Source organism: Eschrichtius robustus, chromosome 7, assembly GCF_028021215.1.
Source record: "Eschrichtius robustus isolate mEscRob2 chromosome 7, mEscRob2.pri, whole genome shotgun sequence".
Taxonomy (NCBI): Eukaryota; Metazoa; Chordata; class Mammalia; order Artiodactyla; family Eschrichtiidae; genus Eschrichtius; species Eschrichtius robustus.
Window position 1 is genome coordinate 124,260,074 of NC_090830.1, and position 22,311 is coordinate 124,282,384.

Consider the following 22,311-nt stretch of genomic DNA (forward strand, 5'->3'; position numbering starts at 1 on the left):
AGCCAGTGACCACTTCGGCTCTGAAAGAATGCTCGCGTTCTCTCCCTCATCCCCCTTCCATCTCCAGAACTCGCATTGTCGAGTCTCGACAACCGAAATGGGATCAGTCACACTTCGAATCTCCTTCAAGTAGAGACTAATGCCTTTTAAGGGATCATCTGACTGAGTCCATCCAGGGTGATGTCCCTTTCTCAAAACCAACTGTGCCATGTAACAACCTAATCATCAGAATGACTATCCCATCATATGTTCAGGTCCCTACCACACTCAGGAGGAGGCCATTAGTGTTTGATTAAATACCTGAGGTACTATAACCCAGCTTCATCAACGCATAAGACTAACCATCATACCATACAGTTTACCCATTTATAGTGTATAACTGAATGGTTTTTAGTATATTCAGAGTTATACAACCATCACTACAGTCAGTTTAAAAACACTTTTTAACCACCCCCCACCCTTGTCAGCTATGGATTTACCTATCCTGAACATTTTATATAAATTGAGTCATATAGTTGTAGTCTTCTTCTACTGGCTTCTTTCACACTGCATAGTGTTTTCAAGGTTTATCCATGTTGTGGCATATAGCAGTGCTTCATTTCTTTTTATTACCAAATAATATTCCATTGTATGGCTATACTACATTTTGTTTATTCATTCATCATTTGATGAACATTTGAGTGTTTCTAATTTTTGGTTTTTAAAATAATGCATCTATGAATATGCATGTACAAGTTTATGTGTGGACATATTTTCGTTACCTTGGGAATGGAATACCTAGGTCATATGGTAACTATGTTTAACCTTTTGAGGAACTGCCTGACTGTTTCAAAGCTGCTGTGTTATTTTACATTTCCACCAACAGTGCATGAGGGTTACCATTACTCTACATCCTTGCCAACACTGCTTATTTCACATCGTTTTTTTTTTTTTTTAATAGATCTTTATTGGAGTATAATTGCTTCACAATACTGTGTTAGTTTCTGTTGCACCACAAAGCGAATCAGCCATATGCATATATATGTCCCCATATCCCCTCCCTCTCATCCTCCCTATTCCACCCCCCTAGGGTCATCACAAAGCACGGAGCTGATCTCCCTGTGCTATGCTGCTGCTTCCCACTAGCTAACTCTTTTACATTCGGTAGTGTATATATGTCGATGCTACTCTCACTTTGCCCCAGCTTCCCCCTCCCACCCCATGTCCTCAATTCCATTCTCTGTGTCTACATCTTTATTCACGCCCTGCAACTAGGTTCATCAGCGCCATTGTTTGTTTGGTTTTTTTAGATTCCATATATATACGTTAGCATACTGTATTTATTTTTTTCTTTCTGATTTACTTCACTCTCTGTGACAGACTCTAGGTCCATCCACCTCACTACAAGTAACTCAATTTTGTTTCTTTTTATCGCTGAGTAATATTCCATTCACATCGTTTTGATTGTAGTCATCCTTGTGGGTGTGAAGTAGTATCTCACTGTGGTTTTGGTTTGCAGTCATTTGGTGGCTAATGATGTTGAACATCTTTTCTTGTGTTTATTAGCTATTAGTATTTCTTCTTTTGAGAAATGTCTATAAGATTCTTTGCACATTGTTTAATTAGGGTATTTGTCTTTTTATTATTGAACTGTGAGGGTTCTTTATATATTCTGAGTATGTCCCTTACTAAAGATAGATTTGCAATTATTTTCACCCATTCTGTGGGTTGTCTTTCACTTTCTTGATAGTGCCCTTTGAAGCACAAAAGTTTTTTTTTTTTTAAAGAAATTTATTTATTTATTTATTTATTTTTGGCTGTGTTGGGTCTTCATTGCTGTGCGAGGGCTTTCTTTAGTTGTGGCGAGTGGGAGCTACTCTTCCTTGCGGTATGCGGGCTTCTCATTGCAGTGGCTTCTCTTGTTCAGGAGCATGGGCTCTAGGCGCGCAGGCTTCAGTAGTTGTGGCACGCGGGCTCAGTAGTTGTGGCTCGCAGACTCTAGGACGCAGGCTCACTAGTTGTGGCGCGTGGGCTTAGTTGCTCTGCGGCATGTGGTATCTTCCTGGACCAGGGATCGAACCCGTGTCTCCTGCATTGGCAGGTGGATTCTTAACCACTGTGCCATCAGGGAAGTCCCCACAAAAGTTTTAAATTTTCATGTTTTATCTGTTTTTTCTATTCTTTCTTGTGGTATTGGTTTCATGCCTGTGAAATCATGTATAATAAAAGATCCCAAAGGTTTTCACCTATGTTTTCTCTTCAGACTTTAGTAGTTTTAGCTCTTACATTTAGGTCTTTGATCTGTTTTGAGTTAATTTTTGTGTGTGGTGTGAGATAGGGATCCAGCTTAATTCTTTTGTTCATGGCTATAAGCACCATTTGTTGAAAAGATGATTTTTTCCTTATTAAATTTATTTTAAATTTTGTATATATTTTTTCATCATAGAAATTGAATTTTAGTCATTTTTATATTTTCCATTTCTCTCCTTCTTATGTTGATATTTTACTCTGTATTCTCGAGTATATGGGGCATACTTTTAATAGCTGTTTTAAAAATCCTTCTCTACTCATCCCAATTGGTATGCCATTTCTTTCTCTGTTTCTATTGGCGCGTGTATGTGTATATATATATATATGTGTGTGTGTGTGTGTATATATATTTTTTTTTAACTGATTATGGATCAAAATTTCCAGGTTGGCTATTTTTGGTGGTGTTATCCTGGACATTGTGATTTTTTTCTAGCTTATTCAATTTTGTTCTATTTCTTTAAGTGTGTTGGACTTTATTCTGGCATTCAGTTGTGTTACTTCAAAAACTGTTTTTAATATTTGTCATGGACTGTACATAGCAGCCCTAAGTTCAGTGCTAATTTATTTCCACTACTAAAATAGTGCCTTTCTGTGTTCTCTGTACAATGCTCTTTGTATTAAGAGGTCTCTCCACTTTGACTCTTGGGAGTATAAGCTATTCCCAGTCCTATGTGAGTTCCTGACATTGTTTTACTTACTTTTTTCTGATGGTTCTTTCTCCAGCTTCATAGAGTTTCACACTGTGTTCAATTCATTATTTAACCAAAGATTCAAGGGGACCTGTCTATAGATTGCTGTGTGCAACTCTCTCTTCTCTAGTATTTTGCCCCACAAAGTCTAACCACCATGGCCTCCCTGAACTTTGCTCTTTGTTTCCTCAACTAAACGAGGGTTTGGGTTTTCCTTCCTGGGCTGCATCCTCAAATTTGCCTCCAGATAGCAAGCCAGGGCAGTCATATTTTGTCTTCTTTTTCTCAGGGATGCCATTCCTGAGCTGCCTGTTATACTTGAAAGTAGTTGTTTCATATATTTTGTTCAGTTTTCTTACGTTTACACTAGAGGTCAGTTCTCACAGCAGTTAAACCTTCATGAGCAGAAGTGGAAATCTTCTGTCTATGTGTTTTTATTTACAGTGAATCTCTTGTAAGCAGCATAAATGTCTTGTTTTTTATTGTTGTTGTTGATGTGTTTTAAAAATCTATTCTGATAATCTCTGTCTTTTATCAAATTGTTTAGTCAATTTAGATTTAATATAATACTGGTAATATTGAATTTAGTCCTACCATCGTGGTATCGATTTTAAAATTTCCTTTATTTTTTTCTCTGTTGTTTGTTCCTCCTTTTGCCTTTTTTTAGATTAATTGAGTGTTTTTAAAGTCCACTTTTATCACTTTTATTGGATTTTTAGCTATACCTCTTTTGTGTTTTTTTTAGTGACTGCTGTAGTGATTGTAATAGTCATCTTTATCTTATCACAGTCTACCTTGAATCAATATTATACTACTTCATGTATAAGGTAAGAATATTACAAAAGTGTAATAATTCCGTTTGCTCTTTTCCTGTCCTTTGTGTGATTACTGCCATATATTTTACTTCTATATATGTTATTAACCACACATTACATTATTTTTTTTACTTTAAAAAGACAATTTTCTTATAAAGAAATCATAATAATAAAAAAATCTTTCTATTTACCCATGTATTGACCATTTTCTGTGATCTTCATTTTTCCCTATTGATCTGAATTTCCTTTTGCTATAACATTTCTTCAGCTTGATGAACATTATGTAACATTTTAAAGTAGTGTGTTTCTCAATTGGGCTATAAATTAGCTTTTATACATCTGAAAAAGTTTTTATTGTGTATGTGTGTGTCTTCATATTTGAAGGATATTTTTACTGATAATAGCATTCTAAGTTGACAGATATATTTTTTCAATAATTTGAAGATGTAATTTCCTTTTCTTCTGGCTTCTACTTTCTCTTAAGAATTCCTCTGTCAGTTTTATTGTTTCTCCTTTGAAAGTAATATGTCTTTTTCTTCCCTCCGACCTTTTAAAATATATTGTTTTCTTAGTTTTTGGATGTCAGCAATTTTAGTGTGATGTACCTAAGTATCATCTTTCTTTTTTTAATTGTGACATGTGTTTTTCATCATGTTTGTAAAGTTTTCTGCCATTATCTCTTCAAATATTGCATCTGTCCCACTGTGCCACTCTAGTCTGTATTTCTAAAAGTTTGATTCACTTATGTTAGGCTTTTTCACCATGTTCCTAAGTTTTCTTATTGTCTTGTCTGTATTTTATATCCTTGCACCTCCTCTGATCTATATTTTGTTTCACTAATTCTTTCTTTAAATGTTTCCAGTTTTCTCTTAAACCTATTTTTTAATTAGTTATTGTTTTTCAACATAGCATGTGAGGGTCACTGTATTAAAACAGTTTTACACATGATTCTGCATCATCTATTTTGCTGAATTCCACTAGGCAGTTCTTCTGCCAGTCTCTCCTGATTTTTCTCTTGTGGTTCCATTTATCTGGCAGCTTGACTGGTTTTGGATGATCTCAGAATTCTTTACTCACACGTCTGGTGGTTTGAGCTGATTGCTTGATCTAGGGGTCCTCAGGCTGCAAATGATTGTTCTCTGCTGTATTTGGCCTATCATCCTCTGGTGGTGTAGACTGGGATGCTATACATAGTATGTTTAGAATAGAATTCCAAGAAGGAGAGAGCAGAGTATATATGCCTCTTGAGGCCTAAGCTTAAAATTTCCATACCATTACTTCTGAATTCCACTGTTCTGAAAAAGTCTTCATACCAATGCATGTTCAAAAGGTGGGAAAAAATTATACTTTTTTGATGAGAGCAAGGATAAAGTAATATTATGAATTTTGTACATACAGAGATATGAAGAATTTGTGTAAATTATTTTTCAGCTCATCTAATTAGTTCTACCTACTTTGTTTATTGACGTATAACTCATATGACATAAAATCCTTCATTTTAAAGTGTACAATTCAGTGGTTTCTAGTATAGTCAGTAGGTATGCAACTATTACCATCATATAATTCCAGAACACTTTAATTACCCCAAGACAAAATTCCATACCCTTTAACAGTCACTACCTGTTCAGCCTTCCCTCTAACACCTGAAAACCACTAATCTACTTTCTTTCTCTGTGTATGTGTCTATTCTGGACATTTCATTTAAATGCAGTCATATAATGTGTCTTTTAGCGTCTGACTTCTTTCACTTAGCATACGTTTTTAAGGTTCATCCATATTGTAGCATATGTCAGTCCTTTACTTCTTTTTATGGCTGAAGAATATTAAATTGCATACCACATATTCATACTCATCAGTTGATGGATCTTCAGCTTATTTCCACTCTTTTGCTGTTATGAATAGTGCTGCTATGAACATTTGTATATACGTTTTTGTGTAAACATGTTTTAATTTCTGTTTGGTATGTATCTAGGAGTTGATTTCTTAGTCGTATGATAAATGTATATTTACCCTTTTAAGGAATTGCCAGATTTTTTCCAGAGCTACTGTACTATTTTACATTTCTACCAGCAGTGTATTCTAATTACTCTCCTCACCAATATGGGTTAATACATCATTTTCTTTATTATCCTCCTAGTTGATGTGAAGTGGTAGCTCTTTGTGGTTTTGTTTTGCATTTCCCTTATGACTTATGGTGTTCTTTTCATGTGCTTATTAGCTACTCATATACTTTCTATGGAAAATGTCTCTTCAAATCATTTGTCCAGTCTTAAATTGAGGGTTTTTTTTTTTTAAATGGTAGAATTGTAAGAGTTATTTGTGTTCTGGGTATGAGATCCTTATCAGACATATGATTCTCAAATATTTTCCACTGTTCTGTGGGTTGTCTCTTCACTTTCTTGACGGTGTCACTTGAGGCACGACATTTTTTTGATAATGTCCAGTATATCTTTTTTTTTCTGTTAGTTGCTTAAGCTTTAGGTGCCATATATAAGAAACTGTTGCCTAATCCAAAGTCATGAGGATTTACATCTATATATTCTTCTAACATTTTGGTAATTTTAGCTCTTACCTTTAGGTTTTTGATCCTTTTTTAGTTAATTTTTATATATGGTGTGAAGTATGGGTCCAGATTTATCCTTCTGCATGTGAATATCAAGCTATCCCAGCACCATTTGTTGAAAAGACTATTTCCCCAGTTAACCTTCTTGACACCCTTGTTGAATATCAGTTGACCATAGATGTATGGTATTATTTCTAGGCCTAATTCTATTCCATGGTCTATATGTCTATCCTTATGACAATGGCACATGGTTTGATTACTGTAACTTTGAAGTAGGTTTTGAAATTGGGAAGTTTCAGTACTCCAACTCTATTTTTCTTTATCAAGATTGTTTTGCCTAATCTGAGCCCTCTGTTTCTAAACATGGATTTTAGGATCTGCTTGTCTATTCCTATAAAAAAAGTCTTTTAGAATTTGATTGCATTGAATTTGCAGATCAGTTGGGATGAATTGCTATCTTAATATTAAGTCTTCCAATCCATGAATACAGATGCCTTTTCATTAATTCCTTTTAACAATGTTTTGTAGTTTTCAATGTACAAATCTTGCATTTCTTTGGTTAAATGTATTGTTAAATGTTTTATTCTTTCTGATGCTATCGTATTTGGTATTGTTTTCTTAATTTCACTTTCAAACTTTTCAGTTTGTAAGTGTATAAAAATACAATACAAAAGATTTTTCTACGATTGATCTGTAGCATTGTTGAAGACAATTATTAGATTAAATAATTTTTTTGGATTTCTTAGTTTTCTGTATGGAAGATTGTCATCTGAAAGTAAAGTTAGTTTTCTTCTTTTTCAATCTGGTTGCCTTTCATTTCTTTTTCTTGCTTAATTGCCCTGTCTAGAACGTCCAGTACAATACTGAATAGAAGTGACAAGTGAGGACAGTTTTGTCTTGTTCCAGACCTTAAAAAGAAAACTTTCAGTCTTTTACCATTAAATATGATGTTAGCTATGAAGTTTTTATACATGCCCTTTATGAGGTTAAGACAATTCCCTGCTATTCCTAGTTCGTTGAGTATTTTCCATCTGTTGAGATGATCTTGTGATCCACCCCCACCCTGCTTTATTTCTCTAATAGTATGTTGTATTGATTGATTTTCATATATTTAAATAATCTTGCATTCCTGGGGTAAATGCAACTTAGTCATGGTGTATAATCCTTTTATATTCTAGTGGATTCAGTTTGCTAGTATTTTGTTGAGAAGTTTTGCAGCTATAATCATAAGAGGTATTGGTCTGGCATCATTGTTTCTTGTGATAAGTTTGTCTTATCTTTGTATTAGGTTAATACTGGCCTCATAGAATGAGTTAGGAAGTCTTCCCTTTGCTTCTGTGTTTTGGAAATATTTGTGAATAATTGTTGTTAATTCTCCTTAGCTGTTTGGTAGAATTCATGAATTAAGCCAGTTGATCTTGGGCTATACTTTTTCTGGTACTTTGTTGATTACTAACTCAGTCTTTTTATTGTTATAGCCTGTGCCTATTTTCTGTTTCTCCTCTAGTAAGTCTTGGTAGTTAGTATCTTTCTAAGAATCTCCCCTATCATCTAGGTTATCTAATTTATTGGCATACAATTGTTCATAGTATTTCCCTATAGTCCTTTTCCCCAGTCTTTGTCAGTTGTATGTCTCATCTTTCATTCCTGATTTTAATAATTTGTGTCTTCGTATATTTCTTTGTTAGCCTAGCTAAAGCTTTGTTGATTTTGTTGCACATTACAAAGAACAGTTTGTATTTGGCCTTATTGATTTTCTTTATTGTTTTCCTACTCTGCATTTTATTTATTTTCACTCTAATCTTTATTATTTCCTTTCTTCTGCTTGCTTTGAGTTTAGTTTTCTATTAATTTTTTAGTTTATTAAGGTGCAAAGTTGGTTGATATGAGACCTTTTCTCTTTTTTAATGTAGGCTTTTACAGCCATAATTTTTTTTTCTGAGCAATGTTTTGCTGCATCCTGTAAGTTTTGGTATATTATGCTTTATTTTAATATACCTGAAAGTAATTTTTAATTTTCCTATGATTTGTTTTTTGATCCATTGGTTATTTAGGAATGTGTTGCTTAATTTCCACGATTTGTGATTTTCCCAAATTTTCTGTTATTGATTTCTGATTTTATTCAATTGTGGTTAGAGAACATACTTTATATGACTTCAGTCCTTTTAAATTTATTGAGGTTTGTTTTATGACCTAGTATATTATCTATCCTGAAGAGTTTTTTATGTGCACTTAAGAAGAATGTATATTCTGCTGCTGTTATGTGGATTTTTCTATTTATGTCTGTTTGGTCCAGTTGGTTTATAGTGTTGTCCAAGTCTTCTAATCCCTTGCAGATCATCTATCTAGTTGTTTGATTCATTATTGAAAGTGAGGTATTGACGTCTCCAACTATTTTTGTTGAATTCTTTATTTCTGTTTTAATTTCTGTCGGTGTTTGCTTCATGTAGTTTGAGGCTCTGTTAGATGCATGTATGTTTACAATTTTTATATCTTATCGATGCATTGTCCTTTTTATCATTATAAAATGTCCCTCTTCATCTTCAGTAACATTTTAAAAGTCTATCTGATATTTCTATAGCCATTCCATCTTTCTTGTGGTTGCTGTTTGTATGCTATATCTTTTTTCATCCATTCATCTTCAATCTCTTTGTGTATTTAGGTGTGTCTCCTATGAAGGGTACATAGTTAGATCTTTGTCTTTTATCTGGTCTGTCTTTTCTGCCTTTTGATTAAATCATTTGATGTATTCACATTTAATGTTATTTTTGATGCAGTTGGATTTATGTGTGTTATTTTATTTTTTCTCCTGTTTAGCATGAATTTTCTGTTCTTCCACTCTTCATTTGTTTATTTTTTTGCAGTAAGTGAATATTTTCTATTATAACATTTTAATTTTTAATGATTTTTCATTATATTTTATGAGTTATTTTCTTTCTCTTTTAAAATAAATTTATTTATTTATTTTTTAGCTGCATTGGGTCTTCATTGCTTTGTGTGGGCTTTCTCTAGTTGCGGCGAGCGGGGGCTACTCTTCATTGTGGTGTGCGGGCTTCTCATTATGGTGGCTTCTCTTGTTGCAGAGCATGGGCTCTAGGTGCGCGGGCTTCAGTAGTTGTGGCACTCGGACTCAGTAGTTGTGGCTCATGGGCTGTAGAGCGCAGGCTCAGTAGTTGTGGTGCACGGGCTTAGTTGCTCCGTGGCATGTGGGATCTTCCCGGACCAGGGCTTGAACCCATGTCCCCTGCATTGGCAGGCGGATTCTTAACCACTGCACCACCAGGGAAGTCCATGAGTTATTTTCTTAGTGGTTACTCCAGGGTTTACCATATATAGCTTATCTTATTAAAATATGCTTCAGATTTATACTAACTTAATTCCAGTGAGATGAAATAATGTTACTCATATAGGTCTAGTCTCTTTCTTCCCTTTTTGTGGTATTGTTATATGTATTACATCTGTATATGTTGCAAACCTAACAGTCCATTTTTATAGTTATTATTTATATAATTTTATGTCTTTTAAAGAATCTGAGGAAAAAAAGGAGGATGAGTATGTGCTTATAACTTTTGTTATATCAATCTTTGTATTAACCATTTTTGGTTTTCTTTGTTTGTTCCTGTGGATCTTTGTTTACCATCTAGTAATACCATGTCATATACTTAGCCCAATATAGATTTTCTCTGATACACTTCCTCTGTGGTGTTATTGGGGAATACATTACGTTTTATGTTTTATAGGCCCAACAATACTATTTTTTATATCATTTAAAATACAATCTTTAAAAATCATGTAAAAGAAGAAAGGAGACAAAAGGTATATTTTTACTGTCTTTTATAATGACAGTTCTGTTATTGGTGCTCTTTGTTTTATTTTGTGGAGTTAAATTACTATCTGGTGTCACATGCTTTCTTCTTGAAGAGCTTCCTTTAGTATTTCTTGTAAGGCATATCTGCTGACAGTGAATTCTCTCAATTTTTGTTTATCTGTGAATGTTTCACTTTAATTTTTGAAGAGCAGTCTCGATGGATAGAAAATTTTTGGTTGACAGTTTTATTTTCAGGACTTTGAATATATTATCCCACTGCCTACTGACCCCCATTTTTCCTGATTAAAAGCCAGTTATTAATCTTATTGGGATTTTTTTAGGTGAGGAGTCATAGTTTCTCTTGCTGCTTTCAAGATTTTCTACTTGTTTTTGGCTTTTATCGCTTTTATTATAATGTATTTATCGATCTCTTCATGTTTATTGTACTTAAATTTTGTTAAGCTTCTTGGATGTGTAGATTAACATTTTTATCAAATTTGGGGATTTTTCAGGAATATTTCTTCAAATAAATTTTAGCCTTCTTTCTCTCTCTCCTATCTTTGGAACACTCCCATTACACATAGGTTGGTGCACTTAATGGTGTCCTGCATTTAACTGAGGCTCTGTTTATTTTTCTTCGTTCTATTGTCTCTCTGTACTTCAGCTTCCATGGTCTCTACTGATCTTTCTTCAAATTTGCTAATTCTTCTGCCAGTTCAAATTTACTGTTGAATCTCTAGTGTATTTTTCATTTCAGTTTTTTAAAATGCTTTTATTTTATTTCTGTTAGTATGTGTAGAATTTTATCCCCCCTCCGCCCCGCTTTTTTTTGGCTGCACTGTGCAGCGTGCGGGATCTTAGTTTCCCGACCAGGGATTGAATCTGTGCACCCTGCAGTGGAAGTGCGGAGTCTTAACCACTGAACCGCCAGGGAGGTCCCTCATTTCAGTTATTTTACTGTTCTACTTTATAATTTCCATTTGTTCTTTTTTATAATTTCTGTGTTTTTATTGATACTCTCTTTTTTGTTGAGACATTGTCATCATACGTACCTTTAGTTCTTTAAGCATAATTTTCTCATTTTTTCTGCCTTTAATTATTTTGAATATTTTTATTGTCTTCTAATTGTCCTTTTACTCCAATTCTTGGGTTGTCAATTCTCATTTTTATTATCTCTCTCCCTTTTGCCTGACTCTTCTTTATGATGCTTTGTGATTTTTCATTTTGAGGTTTAATTCAGTAAGTGTTGTTGTTGTTGTTGTTTTCATTGTCTTTTATTTCTGTATCAAAGGCTTGCAAACGAAGGTGTGATGGCCAAACCTGGTTCACTGCCTATTTTTGTAAATGAAGTTTTATTGGATTATAGCTATTATCAATTGTTTGTGTATTGTGTATGGTTACTTTTGTACTGCAGTGGCAGCAGTGGTAGTTGTGAAGAGATTTTATGGTCTGCAAAGCCTAAAATACTTACTATCTTGCAGTTTGCAGAATCAAGATTTTCCAGTTTCTGTTCTGTGTGACCTGAGTTGAAGAAGTATTTCAAGGGTCCATTTATATCTACTTTTGCATGAGGCTTTTCTTGTTTACAGAACAGGTTTTAACACTATTGTTTGATGTTGGGGTTTCTCTACCATATGGAAAGTGTGAATTTCAACCCAACCCATATGATCGGTATAGGCTTTAAGTTCTCACAAGTGACTTTTGTCTTTCATACATTCGTACCCATGTTAAGGTTCCTTTCTGCTTCTTTGGGCTTGTGATGTATTTTAGTACCTTTTTCACAGATAGGGGCTACACTTGAAGGCTTTAAGCATTTTAAATGTGGTTCAGTTTAGCTCTCTGATTTGAGTATGCCAGAGATTATATCTCCTGGCCCTGCTGGGTTTTGAAACCGATACCTACTAGCTGTTGCTAGTCTATCCCCATGTATAGTAAAGTTCTGTCACTAGCTCACACTTCTCTTTCACATTCTTGTTTTGAATCCCTGTTTTATTTTTAGCAATGATAATTCCCTTTTCTTCTAAAGGGCTATGTTTTGAAAAAAGTTTTGGGTAAATTTTAGCCTTGATTTTCTGTGTATATTTTTTTTGGAATTTCGTTGAGAATGCCAAACAGATACTTTTTAATGCTTTACATCTGTTTTAGAGAGCACATATTTTTCAAAACGATGTACTTTATTTGCATCTCAAGTACTGTGTTTTTCATTACGTTTTATTTTCATTTTTTTCTGTTTGTGTGTACATAGATGAGAAGCCATCTGGGCTGGTTTTAAAATTTAAACAAAACAGTATGGATGACTTCTCTTTAGTTTCATTCATGTTCCAGAACCAGGTTGTTATTAGAACCTTTCAAGTAACAGTGTATCCTGGAAGAACTATTAGATACAAGCTTACATTACCTGTTGATCCAACCCCCTGATGGCAGTGGAGAATAAAACATCATCATAGGCTTTATAGTACAGCCTTTTCCTGTGTTTGATACAGCCATTATTACATCTGGGTCCTGCTTTCTATAACATGCCTTATCCTTTGCCATTGCTGCCATACTAGTTATAAGCTGCAACGATGACTATCCTTTTTCTGCTGGAAATTTTGCCAGCAGTTAGGTCTAAATTATACCAGCTTTCTGTATGATATATTCATTACTTGGAACATTAGACTTTTCTGTATCTCATTCTAGCAGCTGATATGCTTCTTGGTTGCACCATGGCCCAGAACTGCCTTCAGAAGTTGTCGCTTTCAGGAAAGTTACAGTTGAGTGGCATTATGCCAGGAGTCCTCTTTTAATTCCCAGAGGTATAGTAGGTTACTACCTTCTAGTTTTACATACGTAGTTGTCATCATACCCCAATTCTTGTTGTTGCTGGCAAGTTTTTTTATTATTACAGTGGTAATCTATGAGGAGGATATTAGATGAGATTGGTAAATCTAGTCATTTTATTCAGAAGTTAAGACATTTGTTTTTCTGATGAAAAAATGTAGCCAGGGTTTCATAAAAATGCTTATAGTAACCCATCTCTCATTTTGACTTTTTCAGATAATGCTTTGCATGTAGTGAGCACTCAATAAATTTTGTTTTTACCTGAGTGAATTAACCTTAGTGGTTTTACATAAAATTTTCTATGAAAGAATTACTTAAAATTTTAAGCACAGTGTTAAAAAATTAAAGTTCTTGTCATTATTTTTCCTTATTATAAAAGTAATATGAATTTATTTTAGAAAACTGATGATGCAGAAAAATCTTACTGAACTAAGGTAACCATCATTAACTTTTCCATGGGCATATTAATACATTTAAAAACAAAATTGTGATCATTCTAAATATATTATTTGAATCCTTATTTCACTCAATTTATTATGAATATTTTTCTTGTTATTAAATTTTCTCCTAGCTGTTTCATAATGTAATATAAAAATTGAAAACTATATTGTAATTTTCTCAGTTTCATAAAGAGGAAGATTACTTAGCATTTTCCCATGATGACTGCATGTCATTTCTATACTATGTTGCAATAGAGTTATGCCTCTGAAAATTTCTGTAAGATATAGGTATTTGTTTTTTACTTTTTTTTTTTCTTTACTCTTTGATGTTAACTCATGTTGATGACCTTATGCTAGTCTCTTGGGATTTCCCTCTTACTTTCAAGTTTTCTACGTATGATAGGCATGAGATTTAATGTCTGGTCTTTGATTCATACATCCTGTTTGTGCATTTGTTTCTGCCGTTCTTTAAATGTGTGACTTTGGGTAGTTGCTTAATCCAGGCCTCCTGATCTTAGAAAGAACCCTAAAAATAGTACCTTCCACACAGAATTGTTGTGAGGATTAAATTATATAATTCATGTATGCCACTTGGTTCACTGTCTAGCCATGGGGTAGTATTTACAATATTTTAAAAACTGATACAATATGTAAACTGACCAAGCAGAATATAGATTCCAGTGACAAACAACTGCAATCGACTAAACATTGGCTTTCTTGGCTTGAGCGAGAGAGAGCTCAATTAAATGCTATCTTAGTTGTAATAATGATGAAAATGATTATGAAAGTGACAGTGATGATGATGTTTCGACAAGACGTTACCAAACTTAAGTCAGTATTATGCCCCCAATAGACACTAAACATGAGCTTTCATATACGAACTTTATCTCTCATCTGAAATTTTTAAATTCTATTGTAATGTTAATATGAAAACATATTAGACCTCATATTAAGAAGACATAAAAAATTCTCGTGCTTTAAATCTGTTTCTGTTTAGTTCACGTTCAAATAGAATTTTAATTAAGCCTTGAAGCTTTTCTTGCCCAGAGAAGATAAACATTTATACAAAGTAATTTAAAAGTGCTATGTTTGCTAATTTTACACTAATGTATTTTCTTGAAGTAAGGTCTTATTACCACACAATTTTCTATATTTATTGATCCTTTTTAATTATATGTAAGTATAATTAAGATGCATTTTAACATTCTTTGTCAAAGCTCTTTTATTTATTCCTGTTAATAGACATAATTGTCACATGAATCTTTAAGGAATATGTTAAAAGATATTTCCTCCTTAGCTATAACTTTTATGTTTCACTTAAATTTCTAACCCCTGCATTTTACAGATCATAGGCAAAATTTCAACACAGAATTTATTGTATATAGTGTCCTATATTAATATTTTGAGATGCACATTAAAAAAAAACTTGGGAAATGCCCGTTGGACTCTGCTACCATTCAGATTTGTAAAATAAATTCTTTGTCTTGATGGCAGTTATACTTGATACTGTTAAGTAGATATTTTAAATTTTTTTTTTTTTTTTACTATTTTCCTTAGCTTGCCAGTGTAATGGACATAGCACTTGCATCAATAATAACGTGTGCGAACAGTGTAAAAATCTTACCACGGGAAAGCAGTGTCAAGACTGCATGCCAGGTTATTATGGAGATCCAACCAATGGAGGACAGTGTACAGGTAATTATTTTTTCTTTCACTTCAGTGTATTTTTACTACAGAAAAGAAAATTAAGAAAGATATGCCTCTTGTGGAAAATATATTTTATTAAAGAAGTTTTTTTCCATTAAGTCTCTATTTTTGGAAGGTAATATGTATTTATTAGGGACTATGAACTATAAAAATTCTGTGATATACTTGCTTTAAGAAAATCTTACTTTTTCTTATTTTAAAATGAATACATGATTACTATAGGAAATTTACCAAATGCAGATAAATTAAAATTAAAAATTACCTGTAATCTTACTATTCTAAAGTAATCACTGCTGATAATTTGTTTTTTAATAATAGTAAGTTATCATTTTACATTTTACTTTAGGAATAAGAAATAAAGGTTTTGTGTATGCCTTACATCATGTAAGTTTTTTTTTGTTTGTTTTTGACAAGGTGATAGTATAACATAAGGTTTAAGAGAATGGGTTTAGAATCAGTCCTTGGCTGAAATTCCAACTCTGTCACTGTTTAAATGTATGGCTTTAGTTAATTCACTTAGCATCTCAGTGCTTCATTTTTCTCATATGTAGAAGGAAGATGATAATACTTCATTGGATTATTGTAAAGATCAAATGAGATCACATGTAATAGAGCCACATATAATAGGAGTTGAAGCACGTTAAAAGAGCATTATAAGAGCTAACTATTATCATATCATTTTTCGATCATGAAACCCTTCTTTTCTCTATTTTCTTCTCTGTCCTGCTGCTTCTTTCTCCTACTTTTTTAAAAAGAAAATTTGGTCTTTCTTTAAAAAATTTCCTTTAAAAAAATTCTTTTTTTCACTAATCCTTCTTCATTTCTAGATTAGTCCTTGTTCCTTAAATCTTTAATCTACTTTTTCTAAATGGAATAGCCTGTAGAGCACTCACAGAAAAGCCTCAGTTGTTGGCTGTGATAAGATGAGAAATCTTTATAGAGAGAGTTGGGCCTGAGCCTGGTTTAGATAAAACTTTTGAACACTACCTGCATATTAAAGCCACCTGGAGAGCTTTTAAAAAATACGGATGTCTGGGTCAATCCCTAAAATAATTAAATCAGTCTCTTAGTTTATCGTAGGGTGATTCTTGGTTCTTTTCAAAGTCTTCCCAAATGATTCTAATATACACTCAGGGTTGAGAAACACAGAATTTTGTGCCTTAGAGTCAAAAGTTGTGCCTTAGAGTCAACAAAACTGCTCTGGTAATAGCAGGTTTGGTGCTGATTGAAATTTTGTGATATGGAAAGCTCTGCCCTGATTGAGGCTGTAATGCACAAATTGGTTGACGCTTGCATTTTCTGTGTTCTAGGCACTGTACTCATAGCTTATATTCATTATCTCATTTCAGCTGTACAACAACTGTATGGGAGGAATCACAATTATCTCCATTTTACATACAACCAAATACACAAAGAAGTTAAGTAAAATACCCAAATCATACTGCTAATAAGAGGAAGAAAGTGTCTGATTCTTAGGCCTAACTCTTAACTATTAATGCAGAAGTGGTGTTAATATGGACAGGGAGGATCCAGTAGCCCTTATTAGCCAAAAGCCACAGCTTAGTGCTGTGTTCATTGTATACAGAAGCAGCAGTAGAGATGTGTACAACGGAATCCACGAAGTTTAGACCTTACCTAGTGGAGTCATAGTATTTTGTAGCATTAGTTGTAGTATTTTGTAGTAATAGTCATAGTATTTTATGTTTATTAAGTAAAAAGGTAAGGATTTTGGAGCCATCCTGTTTTCCAAAAAGCTTTTTACTACTGAATTTTCTATAGCCAAGAATTTCATTGGACAAAAAGTGTATTTCAGATAGATTATTTATGTTATATATATAAATGTTTCCATAACTTTAAGAAGAAAACACTCCTGGGTTGTTTCTTTTCCACATTGCAATTTATATGTGTTTGCAACCTTTCATATATTTAATATATAATTGTTGTTTTAATTTACTTTTATGAAAATGATTTCATTTACAGTCTCCAAATTATTTTAATGCCTATATAATAGTCCATGGGGATTTTGTGAAGTAATTTACTTCATATACTTCTGTTATTTATATATTGCTTCCAACCATAACCCCATTTTTAGCATTTTTTAAATTTGAGGTCAAATTCACATAGCATAACACTAACCATTTTAGGTATACAATTCAGTGGCATTTACTACATTCATAATATTGTGCAACCATCACCTCTGTCAAGTTCCAGAAAATTTCCTTCCCTCCAAAAGAAAATGCCATACTTATGAAGCAGTCATCCCAGTCCCTGGCAGTCACTAATCTGCTCTCTTTCTTTATAAATTTACTTATTCTGGATATTTCATGTAAATTGGATCATAAAATATGTGACTTTGTGACTGGCTTCTTTTACTTAGCATAATGTTTTTAATGTTCACTCTTGTTGTAGCATCTATCAGTGCTTCATTCCTTTTTGTGGATGAATATTATTCCATTGTATGGATATATCACAATATTTTTACCCATTTATTCATTGATGGACATTGTGTTTTTTTCCCACCTTTTGGCTATTGTGAATAGTGCTGCTATGAACATTACTGCACAAGTTTTTTTTGAATACAAGTTTTTATTTCTTTTGTGTATAAACTGGGAGAGGAATTGCTGGGTCATATAGCAATTTTATGTTTAACTTTTCGAGGAACTGCCAAATTGTTCAAATTGTTTTCCATGGTGGTTGCACGATTTTACATTCTCACCAGCAACGTGGAGGATTCCAATTTCTTTACCTTCTTGCCAACAGTTGTTATTTTACATTTTCAAAAACTTTTAGCTATCCTAGTAGGTGTAAAACTACTTCTCATTGTAGTTTTGATTTGCATTTCCCTAATGACTAGTGATGAATTGTTGGCCATCATATGTTATTTTTGGAGAAATGTCTATTCAAGTTCTTGCCCATTTTAAAACAATTTTAAAAATTGTGGTAAAATGTACATAATATAAAATTAGCCATTTTAACCATTTTTAAGTGTGTAGCTCAGTTTCATTAAGTACATTCACATCGTTGTGCAACCATCATTACTATCCATCTCTAAAACTTTTTTCATCTTGCAAAGCTAAAACTGTATAACCATTAAATAATAACTCTTCATTCCCCAACACCGGCCCCTGGCAGCCACTATTTTACTTTTCGTCACTATGAATATGATTACTCTAGACACCTCAAATAAGTGGAATTATCCAGTATTTGTCCTTAATGATTGTTTTTTTTCAGTTAGCATAATGTCTTCAAGGTTCTTTCATATAGTAGCATGTGTCCTTCCTTTTTATTGCTGAATAATATTCTGTTGTATGTATATACCACATTTTTTAAATCCATGCATCCATTGATGGATGCTTGAGTTGCTTCCACCTTTTGACTATTGTAAATAATACTGCCATGAATATGGGTGTACAAATATTTGTTTGAGTCTTTTTGCCTTTTCATGTGCATATTGGCCACTTGTATATCTTCAGAGTAATGTCTTTTCGAGTCCTTTGTTCATTTTTTTAATTGGGTTATTTGGTTTTGTTGTTGTTGTTGAATTCTAAGAGTTCTTCGTATATTCTAGTTATGAGGTCCTTATCAGATAAATGATTTGCAAATATTCTCCCATTCTGTAGGTTGTCTTTTCACTGTCTAGACAGTGCCCTTCAAAGCACCAAAGTTTTAAATTTTGATGAAGTCTGGTCTATCTCTTTTTTCTTTTGTTGCTTGTGCTTTTGGTGCATATCTAAGAATCCATTGCCAAATGTAATGTCATGAAGATTACCAAAGTATTATTTTAATTTTTTGCCAACATAGGCAAAAGGAACGTTTGAATACATATATTAGCTAAAAACTGTTTTAAATTAAAATAGTAAGTTTTATCATTCCACCAGGCATAGTGCTTTTAGAAATATGTTTCCCTTTGGGGATGATATACTTCTCTGCTAGGTTTAAGACTACTTCAGTTATTTCATATTATTTTTGTTGCTGACATTATACATGTGGAAAGCTGAGGTACAATGCAATAGAAAACAAAAGAGAATGAAAGATAAATACCTTTCTTATTCACTGTTGCACATTCCCTGGTAGTTTATGAAGCTTTAAACAATTCCTTATAGTTTCCTTATTTCCTAAATTTGGCAAAATAGTATTTTTCTGTCTATGACTTTTCTACAGTGATGTGATGTATGAAATTCATTTTTATTTCTTAGGGCCACATTAGCAATCTAACTAAATAAACAATATGTCACATCTGGTGAATTATATTTAATGCGGCAATGGCTAAAATCAATCTATAAAATATGAGAAGTAAAAGTTTTCTACTATTTTTTCATTTTTAGTTCACCTTATTGAGAAAAGTTCATTTTTTCATTAGTAGTTGCACGTATTAAAATTCAAAGTCCATGGTGATGTTAAGGGAAATAAGGAAATAGATTTACATTTGAATGGTAAGGCTTTAAATGCACTGCAGATTTAGATATTTTTTTAAAAGTCGGCCTACTAAAGCCATTTAACTATGTTGTCAATATGTAAATGTACTTGTAGACGTCCTTCAGATTGTTTTTAAACTATGTTATATTTATAGTTATTCTGTTAGTACAATTATTGAAAGTGCTTTATTATTAAAATTATTTTATTTCTTATTAATGTTCAGGAAGATTCTCTGATACAAACTTGCTCTGGCATTGGTTATCTATCTATCTATCTATCCATCTGTCTTTGTAGCTATAAAAGAATGTAACATTGTTAAGAGTTTGGGCTTTGGAATTATACTGATTGGATCCATATTCTGGCAATGGCACTGTCACCTTGGATAATTATTTAACCTCTTAGTGTCTCACTTTCCTCACCTCCAAAATGCAGCTAATTTAATTTACTGTGAGGCTTAAATAAACATATGAAATAATATGTGTTTCCAGCAAATGTTAACTCCATAATGCAAACTGTTATCGCAAATTATTATTGTTACTATTTATAACATCATTAGGCTTAAGTATGTTAATATAAATGTATGAATCAGACTTTTGGGACAGTATTATTTTTGCCGTATTATCTCCAATTTAACATAAATTTTAGTAAAAGAAAATAAATGAAAGTTTCATTGAATAGAGTAACAGCTCAATGTGCTACAGCAGCTCAACACTCAATATACTGTACTACTTTGCGATGAAGGATTACCCTTGAATTCCACAGTTACCGACTACTTACTGTATGCAAAGTAGTGTGTTAGGACTTACTAAAATTTATTTACGGTTGACTTGAACAGCACAGATTTGAACTGCGCAGGTCTACTTATACACGGACTTTTAAAATAGTAAATACTATAGTACCACGCTATCCACGGTTTGTTGAATCTTGTGTATAGAAGATGCAGAACTGTGTATAGGAGGAACCTGGTATATGGAGGAACTGCATATATGGAGGGCCAACTATAAGTTATACAGGATTTTTCTATTGCACAGAGGGTTGGTGTCCCTAACCCCCTCCCTACTCAAGGGTCAACTGAACATTGTGTAGGTGCTGTAATAGTGTTATGTAGAAGTTGAACAATAGAATCAGGGACAAAGAGATTAATTTTAATGGGAGGATCTGGGTAGGCCCTTGAGAGTTGAGGCAATTTGCATGCTTCAATTTTCTGTAATTATCATTTGCTGCATGTTTTTCATTATAACTTGTTCTAAATGTAAGAAACTAAGCTATAATGTTATTAATCTTAAAAATATTTTAATATCTTTACATGTATTTGTTTTGTTTAATTACTCATAAAAAATGGACTCTAAGAAAAAAGCTCCCCATATGAGGTATACAGACATTTAAAAAATTGCAGTCTTGTATGACTAATAGTTTTCTTCATCTAGGTCTTACTGTTTTTAGTTACTTTATTGTGAGATGTCTAATGGGTTTGGTTGGTATTATGAATAAATTCTTTTCCTTTAACATTGCATTCATAACTGGTTTTAGTAAAATGTAATTTTGTATTTATTTATGACTTTTAGTTCATTTTATTATTCGTTTTCTAGGTTCTTAAATAGTATATGGTTTTCTTTCTATATTTTTTACTTTTAATAGTGATAAAGAAACTGTTAGTTTCCAGGTTGAGGAAAAAAAAGTTCTTTCAACATAGTAACAGTTCTGTTTTTACCTTTGTTTCTTATTAGCAAAACTTATGTTTTTCTTTTTGGCATATTATTAATATCTGTCCATAGCAGGCTTTTACAGAAATATTTGAAACTTTAATAAACACACTGGGCTATGACACAGATATTCTCTGAGACTTGAGGGTGGTAAAGAAGAAGATAAGTGAACTCTTCTTTCTCTCTACTAGAATGGGAGATTTTTTTCATTTTAAACCCTTCTTACATATTGCAGATTGTTCAGAGAAGCTGAAAGTTCATAACCAAATGAACTCGAGCATTTCTTAAAATAAATGTAAGAAGTTTAATTCTCTCAAAATGGAAGCATTGACCTGAATAATCTAAAAATGCAGATAAATGAAAATCACTTGATATGGAAATCTTGTTTTTATTAATTATTTTGACACAACAAAGTTGAAAGTTTGTATTTTCTGAGTACACAGTATCATCCTATGTGGCAGAGAAAAGCCAATCTGAGATTTTAAATATTTCAAAGAATGGCCCTTAAATGAATAATTATATAATTACATGTAGCTATTTAGTATATGATATAGTCATAAAGTTATACTTTGATCTAAAATTCTCTTCAGAATGACATTTTTATGTAAATTTAAGAAAACAAGAGAGCCTTTTAAAATCATATAGAACTGCCTGTTTCAACTGCATGATTAAAAAACAGTCTTTATTGCATAGCTTCTATAATACTTGTAGCTAGTTTCTCTTCTCTGTATACTAATTTTTTGAAACTCTTTGTTTTCCTTGTAGAAGTGTTGCTCTACGTCAGATTGCTCAGTAACCCTGTTTTCTTTATCTACTCCATCTTTTCAAACTCTTTTCATCCTTTTTGTTCTCAAAAGGAATGTTAAGGATAAGAAGAACTGCGTTTATGAAAACTGTTTGGCCCTGACATTGTCAGCTATTTTAGAATGACCTTTGATTTTGGGTTATTAGAAGATGCAGTTTACTACTCTTTTCTCTTAGATTCCTTTTGCAAGAACTGTCTGTGGGCTAAGTCTCATGAAACTGCTAGAGATGTTAGCCACTGAAGTTTTAAGTGCTGG

At 32.8% G+C, this 22,311-nt stretch overlaps 1 protein-coding gene across 2 annotated transcripts in view; it reads left to right on the forward strand.

Annotated features, from left to right (window-relative positions):
- Positions 1 to 22,311, forward strand: part of ATRNL1 (attractin like 1) — a 684,787-nt gene that overhangs the window by 171,029 nt on the left and 491,447 nt on the right. For both annotated transcript variants that reach the window (XM_068549055.1, XM_068549056.1), the window contains one exon: positions 14,982 to 15,119. In XM_068549055.1, the coding sequence (XP_068405156.1) occupies positions 14,982 to 15,119 (138 nt within the window). The remainder of the gene's footprint in view (positions 1 to 14,981; positions 15,120 to 22,311) is intronic.